This window comes from Tachyglossus aculeatus, chromosome 14, assembly GCF_015852505.1.
Source record: "Tachyglossus aculeatus isolate mTacAcu1 chromosome 14, mTacAcu1.pri, whole genome shotgun sequence".
Lineage (NCBI taxonomy): Eukaryota > Metazoa > Chordata > Mammalia > Monotremata > Tachyglossidae > Tachyglossus > Tachyglossus aculeatus.
The window spans coordinates 148,170-157,500 of record NC_052079.1 but is presented as its reverse complement, the minus strand read 5'-3'; the positions used below and the strand labels follow the sequence as shown (position 1 = coordinate 157,500).

The window sequence follows — 9,331 nt, the reverse complement described above, 5'->3', positions numbered from 1 at the left end:
CACTTTTTCCCCCCGTCTTCCTCTCGAGAATTCCAGGAGGCAACCTCCCAATTCCGGGATCTCTCTCGTTTCCTTCTCTCCCTCGCTCTCCCCTTCCCTCCTCCTCCCCGGGCCGGGGTCTTCATAAATAAATCTGCAGGGCACGCAGGCGTACAGCTCCAGTCTGTGTGTATTTTCCAAGGGCGCTGGGCTGGGGCTCTGCCCGGCTCCCCCTGCCCTGGGGGAGGGAAGGGTGAGGGGTGGGGGGCGAGGGGTCAGTGCGCTAGGGAGGGGTGGGCCTGGGAGTGCCAGGGCTGCTGTCGGTTGGGTTTCTTGTTGGGGGGGGAGAAGGTGGGGGGTAGGAGAGCGCTTCCCACTTGCGTCCAGCCCTTGGGCCTCCCGGCCCGTCAGTCCAGTGTCCCCGGCAGCCCTGGCCGGGTCCCTGCTCTAAGAGCCCAAATCCACCAGGCTGGAGGTGAGGGGTCCGAGCAGCGAATCTTGGAGCTGGTGGCCCTGGAGGCCGTGGCCGGTCTGCGTGGCCGTGAGGCCGCTCAGGGTGTAATTGGGGCCCCGGCCGTGGGCCAGGCTATCCTGCAGCAGCAGGACCGAGTTCTGGTCGGGACTCTGTGGCGGGGAGAACTCCTCTTCCGAGCTGGACATGAGCGGCTTACCCCCGTCCAGGGGGGACAGCTGGTTCTGCTTGTTGGACGCGTTACTGTTTTCAGTGTTTTCCCTGGGAAACAGGACGACACCCACGGTTAAAGAAAACGACCGGGGGGACCCGCGGGGAGACGGGGCCGTGGTGGTGAAATCTGTCCGGCGCCCGGACCCGGGGGGTCCTTCGCTCCCTCCCCTCCGGACTCACCCCCGCGGGCCCCGAGGAGGGCGATGCGGTGGAAAGGTCCCCGCTAAGGTCCAGCCCCGCAGTCCGGAGCCCCCGGGGGCTTCAGAAGGGTCGTGGCGGGGGAGAGGCGGCGGCCTGGCCCGGGAACTATTCCGCCAGGCCCAGGCCCGGGCCCGCGACCCCCGGCCTCCCGCCCCCGGCCCCGGAGGGACCTTACACCGAGGCGGGAAGGGGTGGGAGCGAAGCCGAGGAGGGCCGGCCTCCGGGACCCCGCGAAGGGCCGGCCCGGGCAGGGAGGGAGGATGGGGATTGCGGGAAACTCCGCAATTCCCGGGGATCCGGGCCGGCCGCGTCCTCCAGGCCCGGGCCGGACCTAGGCCGGGGGCCGAGCCCCGACTGAGAAACGGTTTCCGACCTCTCCGCCGGCCTCCCGGGCCGGAGGGCTGCGGGGAAGGCGCGGGGCGCCTTATGGATTGGGGGTGGGTGGGAGGGAGGGGGAGAAAGGAGGTTCAACGCCGGCAACTCCCTCCCCCTCCAGCCACAGAGCTCCGCTGGACGGGGGACAAACGGCCCGCAAACCAGCCCAACCCCAGCTCTGCCGGGGGCGGGGGGCGAGGAAGACAGCCGCAGGCCTCTACCGGCCTCGGCGCCCGGGGCCCGCCGATCGCGCCCCCGTCCCGCACAATCCCGCAGGCCCCAGGGTGGGGCTGGGGGGGGGGGGGAATGGAATCCCCCAGGGACACCAATAAGTCGCAGGGAGGGTGACAAGTCACTTTCAAGGAGAAAGGAGGGGAACGGAGAGGGGACCCACTATTGGGTAGGGACTGTCTCTATATGTTGCCAAATTGTACTTCGCAAGGGTTTAGTACAGTACTCCGCACACAGTCAGCGCTCAATAAATACGATTGATTGACTGACGAAGAGTCCCTCGCCTTCTCTCCGCCCCGACATGACCCTCGCCTCGTATCAAAGCCGTAAGGGCCGGGGGCTGGGGGTCCAGAGCGTCCTTCCCACACCCGCGAGGAAAGGAGGAAAATCCCCGGAAACGGGTCCCCTGCGAGAGGACCGTGGCTTTGGTTTTGTCGTCTGTCTCCCCCCTTCTAGACTGTGAGCCCGCCGTTGGGTAGGGACGGTCTCTATATGGTGCCAACTTGTACTTCCCTAGCGGTTAGTTTTGTTCTCCGTCTCCCCCTTCTAGACTGTGAGCCCACCGTTGGGTAGGGACGGTCTCTATATGTTGGCAACCTGTACTTCCCTAGAGGTTAGTTTTGTTCTCCGTCTCCCCCTTCTAGACTGTGAGCCCACCGTCGGGTAGGGACGGTCTCTATACGTTGCCAACTTGTACTTCCCAAGCGGTTAGTTTTGTTCTCCGTCCCCCCCTTCTAGACTGTGAGCCCACCGTTGGATAAGGACGGTCTCTATATGGTGCCAACTTGTACTTCCCAAGTGGTTAGTTTTGTTCTCCGTCTCCCCCTTGTAGACTGTGAGCCCACCGTCGGGTAGGAACGGTCTCTATAGGTTGCCAACTTGTACTTCCCAAGCGGTTAGTACAGCGGCCTGCACACAGATCGATTGATTGATTGACTGATTGGAAGGGCGACGGGGGCCCGCCGCGACCTCCCCCCGTCTCCCGGCTCACCTCTCCTTGGCCTCGGCCGCCCGGTCTCGCTGCCGGCGGTTCTTGAACCAGTTGCTGACCTGCGTGGTGGTGAGGCCGGTGGCCTCGGCCAGCTCCCGCTTCTCCCGCGGGGACGGGTAGGGGTTGTGCGCGTACCACTCCCTCAGCACGCCGCGGGACTTCTCCTTGAAGCAGTAGCTGGTCTCCTCGCCGTCCCAGATGGTGCGGGGCAGCGGGAACTTGCGGCGCACGCGGTACTTGCCCACGGCGCCCAGCGGGCGGCCCCGCAGCTTCTCGGCCTCCACGTAGTGCGCCTTGAGCCACAGCTGCTGCAGCTTGGGGTGGTTGGGCGGCGAGAACTGGTGGCCCTCCAGGATCTTGTAGAGCTCGCGGAAGTTGCCCCGGTGGAAGGCCACCACGGCCTTGGCCTTGAGGACGCTCTCGTTCTTGTGCAGGTGGTCGCAGGCCGGCAGGGACCAGAGGAACCGGCCCAGCCGCTCCAGGTTCCCCCCCTGCTGCAGCACCTCGCACACGCAGGCCACCTGCTCCTGCGTGAAGCCGAACGACGGCAGCATCGACATGGCGCGCGTGGGAGACCCCTCCTTCCCTCCCTCCCTCCCCACCCACCCCCCACCCCGCCCCGGGGGGTCGCGGCGGGGACAGGCGCGCGCACGCGGTCCCACGCGCGCGCGCGCGGGGGGCGCGCGCGGGAGGGTCGCGCGGGGGCGTGGGTGCGGGAGCAGGCGCCGCCGCCGGCCGCCGGGAACTTGCTTTCTCTCCGGGCCGCAGCCGGCCTTAAAGCGCCCCGCGGACCGGCGCGCTGATTGGCTGAGCAAGGCGCCTATCGGAGGCCGGGGGGGGGGACCGCCCCCGAACGCAGCCGAGCGCCTCCGAGCGGCCCCGAGCGCCGCCCGAACGCCCCCGAGCGCCGCCCGAGCGCCCCCGAGCGCCGCCCGAGCGGGAGGCCGGGAGGGAGAGCGAGGAGGAGCGAGGACCGCCCGGGCACGGGACGCGGGGAGGGGGTCCCTCGTCCTCCTCCTCCTCCGGACTTGGGGAGGGACAGAGAATGGAGGAGATGAGGAAGAGAAGGGTGGGGGTTGCGGGGGAGGGGAAGAAGGCGGGCAGGGCCGCCGGGGGGACGGGGGGGAAAGGGAAGGGGCAGGAGGGATGGGGGGGAAGCAAAAGAGGGGCAGGGAGAAGGACAAGAGGGGAGCGGAGGACAGGAGGGAGGGAGGGAAAGGGAAGGGGCAGGAGGGATGGAGGGGGAAGGTCAAGAGGGGGGCGGGGGGAGCAGAAGATAGTGGAGGGAGGGGACAGGAGGGAGGGGGCGACCCGGAGGGAGAGACGGGGCAGGAGGGGTGGAGGGGGAAGCAAAGGAGGGGCAGGAAGAAGGCTAAGAGGGGGGCGGGGGGGGGGAGAAGATAGTGGAGGGAGGGGACAGGGGGCGACCGGAAGGGTGGAGGGAGGATGGACGGAGGGAATAGGAGGGAGGGACGGGGCAGGAGGGGTAGAGGGGGAAGCAAAAGAGGGGCAGGGAGAAGGCCAAGAGGGGGGCGGGAGAAGATAGTGGAGAGAAGGGACAGGGGGGAGGAGGCGACCGGAAGGGTGGAGGGAGGATGGACGGAGGGAATAGGAGGGAGGGAGAGACGGCGGGAGGGGTGGAGGGGGAAGAGGGGGGGATAGAGGGAGGGGGCAGGAGGGGTGGAGGGGGAAGAGGGTGGGGGAGAGGGAGAAGGCCAAGAGGGGCCGGGGTCGGGGTGGGGGAAGATAGTGGAGGGAGGGGACGGGAGGTGAAAGGACGGAGGGGACTGAGGCGGGGAAAGGGCCCGAAAAGGCTACTAGCGGGAGAGAGGAGAGGAGGAGGAGGATGTTGCGGGAGGAGAGGGAAAAGAGAAGATGGGACGAACGGGGTGGGGGCGGGGCGAGGGACAGGGTTTCGCTGCCCCTCGGGGGAGGCCCGCCAGGACCCTGCAATTTGAGCTCCTTCTCAAGTGTCACCCAAGGAGGGGACTGAGGCCCATCTCTGCTCGAATCAATGCCTGCGGCCCCCCGGCCCCCTAGACCCGCCCTTTCCCGGTGAGTTCATATTTAATTACCTTAATGCTGGGGATGAATAAATAATGGCTTGATGAATAGCTCCTGGAGCGCGATGAATAATACAGGAAGGGCCGCTGCTCCGGGGGGCGGGGACGGGCGGGGGGCAGGGGAGGCGGCCGCCCCGTCCGGACGACGGGGCCTGGCCGGAGGGTCCTAAGAGGCGGAGGGCAGGGGCCGGGGGGCGGGAGGGGACGGTCGAGAGAAGACAGGCCGGGCCCGTTTCCAGTTCTGCTCCCGGATTCTAGGGCGCTTGGGTCGGGGGGCGTCGGGCCACGGGCCTCGGTTTCCCCGTACGCCCAGGGGGAACCGATAAGGACTCCGTCCTGGCAAGGAAGCCGAGAAACCAGACTGAATGGTTACAAGCGAAAGGCGCTCTAGGCGCGGAGGGTAAATACGGTAGCTCCGATCCCGGCTCCGGCCGGAGTGGGAGCCCAGAATGAGGCAGCTCCCAGAGGATTGACAAGGGGATGGGTACCGGGTGTGCGTTTGTGTGTGTCTGCTGTGATGGGCGGGTGTGCACGTGTATAATAATGGCATTTGCTAAGTGCTTACTATGTGCAAACCACTGCTCTAAGCAGTGGGGGGATACAAGGTGATCAAGTTGTCCCACGTGGGGCTCCCAGTCTTAATCCCCATTTTACAGATGTGGTAACTGAGGCTCAGAGAAGTTAAGTGACTTGCCCAAGGTCACACAGTGTCTGCGTGCTGAGAAGCAGCGTGGCTTAGTGGAAAGAGCACGAGTTTGGGAATCAGAGGGCGTGGGTTCTAATCCCGACTCCGCCGCTTGTCTGCTGTGGGACCTTGGGCGAGCCACTTAGCTTCTCTGTGCCTCAGTTGCCTCATCTGTAAAATGGGGGTGAAGACTGTGAGCCCCACGTGGGACAACCTGATTACCCGGTATCTACCCCAGCGCTTAGAACAGTGCTTGGCACATAGTAAGCGCCCCACAAAGACCACGGTTATTGTTATTATTATGTGTGTGCTCGTGTGCTCGCGTGTGGGAGTATGGCGTGTATGAGTGTGGGTGCGTGGGTGCTCTCTGTCGCCGAGCAGGTCGCATTCTTGTCTGGTTCCACTGGCGATGGAAACGCAAGGTGATTCCGGCCCCCGCCACGGCCGCCCGGAGTCCCGTATCTGCTGTTCGGCGTTAAGTGTGAAGGAGGCCGTGCGGAACGGCCCGAACAAACGACGCGCCAATTATCTTAATCCTCATTTGCACACCTTGTTCCAAAGGCAATTATTAAAAAGATTTGGAAAACAATTAGCCTCGGTAAACTCAGATAACCTATCTGCGGGAGCGGGGGCCGGGAGAGAGATAAGAACAATGCGCTCAGATAAGGACAGCGGAGTGTTGGTAGGTGAGTGACTTTATGACCGTACTTATCTTTGATTCGATAAGCTCGAAGAGGTGTTTGAAGGGTCCTTCGGAAATGCTGGGGATTGGAGAAGGGGCTCGCCCGAGGATGCTTGGCGTTGGAGCGAAGGCGCTGAAAAACCCGATCGTCTTCTCAAACACGCCTCGATTCGCTCAAACCAATAACGCCCAACGTGGAAGTTGGCGCGCCCCTCCCCTTCCCCGAGTGGCAGCGAGGCAAAGGGTGGGGGGGGGGGGGTCCTTTGGGTCGAATAAAGATACCCTCGGTCCCGTCCCGTTTGCCGTGGTCCAGTCTACACGATCCTCCCGTCTTCACTCTCTCCGCGTCTACACGGTCCTCGGCGCGTTTTGCAGAGGCGGCTGATCTGGTGGATTCCCCAAATCGCCCCTCCCCAGCCGAGGTCGCGATCCTGGGGCTCTCCCCCCTTCCTGCCCCCACTTTTCTTCCCCGCGGAGACCGCGGGTGGGAACCGCGTAAACCTCGCCGATGGAGCGGATTCGGCCCCCGGGAGATTTAACTCTCAGAACACTCTCCTCTGACCATGTGGATGCGGGACGCGGTTGTCTTTCAGCGCCCGGGTGACGGCGCAGACGGAGCCGGGAATGTGGGCCCTTGGACAGATGATGATGGTATTTGTTAAGCGCTTGCTATGTGCCGAGCACTGTCCTAAGCGCTGGGAGCCCGGTTGGCCGCGACGGGGCTTCAGAGAGGCCTCGAAATCCGACGGCTCCGGAGTAGGGGACAGAATTGAAGAGTGGGGGTTTGGACCAAGGGACGGGAAGGGGGGCTCCAGTCACGGGCCCCGAGGTCGGGAGAGCGATTTTCGGTGCCGGGCTACGGAAACGGGACATAAAGCAGGCAGTCGGTGTAGGTACAACGCGTCAGGAAGAGAGTCCCAGAAAGACAGGCGACAGACATCCACTGGTTAGCCAACCTTGTCCTTTGAAGACTTTCCTCTGTGTCCTGCCCTTCACATCCCTGACACCCCACCTCTCCAGGACAACTTCCCGAGGGCGAGGGGAATCCTCCAATACCGTCGCCGTCCTCCCCGCGACCATCCCGAGACCCCAGACCCCCCTCGCCCCAAGCGACTTCAGCCTCTCTGCTGTCCTCTGGGACCCAAACTATCACCCGGAGAAGAAGCAAGAGCGGCTTGGACTTTGCGGCTGCTATTTCGATCCCTGGCCGAGGGGAGCGATTGTTCCGAACGTTAATTATTGGCCCGGATATATAAGGTTCCCAAAATGGAGCCTTTCACTTTAAAACGCTAAAAGAGGTAAAATGACATGAATTTGCAAACCGCACAAACCAAATTATCCATTTTCAAATCTCACACAGAAAGGTTTCGGACTGCTCCAGGAACACAGAACCTCGGCCGACGATGCGAACCGCCCGAAAAATAGCTCTGTCCTGGGATTTAAAAGCGAAAGAGCAACGTCTTTCCGGTCATCTTCCTCCCCGGCCCGGCTCAGCCCTGTCCCAGGGCCAGCCCCAGCTCCGGACTTTCTGGGATCGTGTTGGGCCTGTGTTAGGCAGCGTTCAGCTTGGGTTTCGAGCTCGCTCGGCGAAGGCAAAGATCCGCAAACGTAATGCCTTAGGGCCTGCACTGAGGGCTGAAGTCGGGGGTTGGGAAGGTTATTGTCTGGACGAATTTAAGAACTGGGTGCACGCTAAGAATGACAAAGAGCAGCCGGAAGAACGGGCCGGTATACTTTGTTCAAGGATTGTTTTGTTGGGTTGTGGTTGGGGCTACACTGCCTGAAAATCCCCAGTGACAAGAACCTCGGATCCAGTGCACCTCTGACTTTTCCTTGCTCGCTTCAGGAGAAACGCCCAGTCTCCTCTCACTCTCGGGCCCGGCGTTGGGAAACGACAGCCCGGAGGGAACATCCCGCAGCGCCCGTATTGCCCGCGGCACCACCTCCTTTGGTCACCGCCTCGGGACCGTCCAGGTCCGGCTCAACTCCCCCCACCTCCCCGCCCCACTCCCCCTCTCCCCCTCTCCCCCTCTTCATCTCCCCCCCACCCTTTATATGGTATTTGTTAACCGCTTTTTTTTCCTGGTGTTAAACCCTTTCTGTGCGCCAAGCACTGTACTAAGAGTGGGGGTAGCTACAAAGGTAATCAGGTTGGACCCAATCTGGTCCCACATGGGGTTCACAGTCTTAATTCCCATTTTGCAATTGAGATAACTGAGGCCCAGAGTAGTTAAGTGATTTGTTCAAGGTCTCACAGCAGACAAGTGTCAGAGGCGGGATTAGAACCCAGGTCTTTCTGACCGACTCCCGGACCCGTGCTCCATCCACCAGGCCAAGCTGCTTCCCGTTCTCGCCCGTCCCTTTTTTTAGCTTCCTCTCCCTCTACCTCCTTTCCCCCTTTTCCCCTTCTCTTCCTCTCTCCCCTTCTCCGTCTTTTCTCTACCTCTTCCCTCTCTTCCCTTCCTCCTCTCTACTTACCTCTCTCCCTTCCCCTCCTCTCTCCCTTCCCCTCTTCCCTCCTCTCTCTCTTCCTCTCCCCCTCGATCCCTCTCGGGAAAACAGCCCGGGGGGCGGGTGGGGGGTGGGGGGAGGCATGAATAAGCTGAAACCTCAGTCGGGGCGATTTCGACCAGCCGGGAATGGGGGAGGGAAGAGAGGGAGAGAAACCCAAAACCAGTCCATTAGCAAATGAGTTTTGTGTTGTAAAGGTCCTTTCCCATCCACTTGCTGTTCTGAAAAATAGATCACATTTCGTTATCTTTAGTGAGATCGGTAACGTGACGCCGGATCCGCTCCCCCCCCCCCCCCCCCATCTTCTGCAGGGCACGGGGGAGACGGCCGGCCTCCTCGGCTTATTTCTAAACAATGAGGATTTGTCTTCCCAATTCCAGTTTCGGGGGGAAGGGGCAGGGGGGCTGGAGGGCACCCCCTTTAGGGGCGAACCCGCACCTCTTGGGTCTCTGGACTCCGGGGGAGGAGGCAAAAGGGGGCTTTTAATGTCTCGGGGGTGGGGGAGAGTTACCCCCCTCCCCCAACCCCAGGCACCTGGAAAAACAAAGCTGTTTGAGCCAGGTCTCGGGAGGGGCGGGCGGGGGGCGTCTCCAGAGTCGACCCCGCGGGTCTGTCCCCTCTTTGTCTCGGATGCGCTTCGTGGCGTGGACCCGGGCTGCCAAGGGGCACGGAAAGGGGCACCGGCAGGGGCACGGAGAGGAGTGGCAGTGGATGGGACGCTGTGTTCATTCAATTGTATTTATTGAGCGCCCACTGCGTGCAAAGCTGTTGATCCTCTTCTTGGCGAAGGGGACCGGAGGTGGTTTTCGTAGGGCCACGAGGCCCGGGGAAGCTTCCCCAGGTCTGGTCAGGCGGGGGGCAGCCCTGGGGGGACAGGCCCAGCGGGGCTCGAACGGGCGCCGGACAGGCGAAAGGCTGTGGGCCGGCG

General features: G+C 62.9%; 1 protein-coding gene across 1 annotated transcript; it reads right to left on the bottom strand.

Moving 5' to 3' along the window:
- Positions 1 to 304: 304 nt before the first annotated feature.
- Positions 305 to 3,022, bottom strand: SIX1 (SIX homeobox 1). Its single transcript, XM_038756646.1, has 2 exons — positions 2,463 to 3,022; positions 305 to 712 (listed from the first exon to the last, which is right to left on the bottom strand). Exons 1-2 carry the CDS (start codon positions 3,020 to 3,022, stop codon positions 427 to 429), a joined length of 846 nt encoding a protein of 281 aa, XP_038612574.1. The 3' UTR covers positions 305 to 426.
- Positions 3,023 to 9,331: the final 6,309 nt, after the last annotated feature.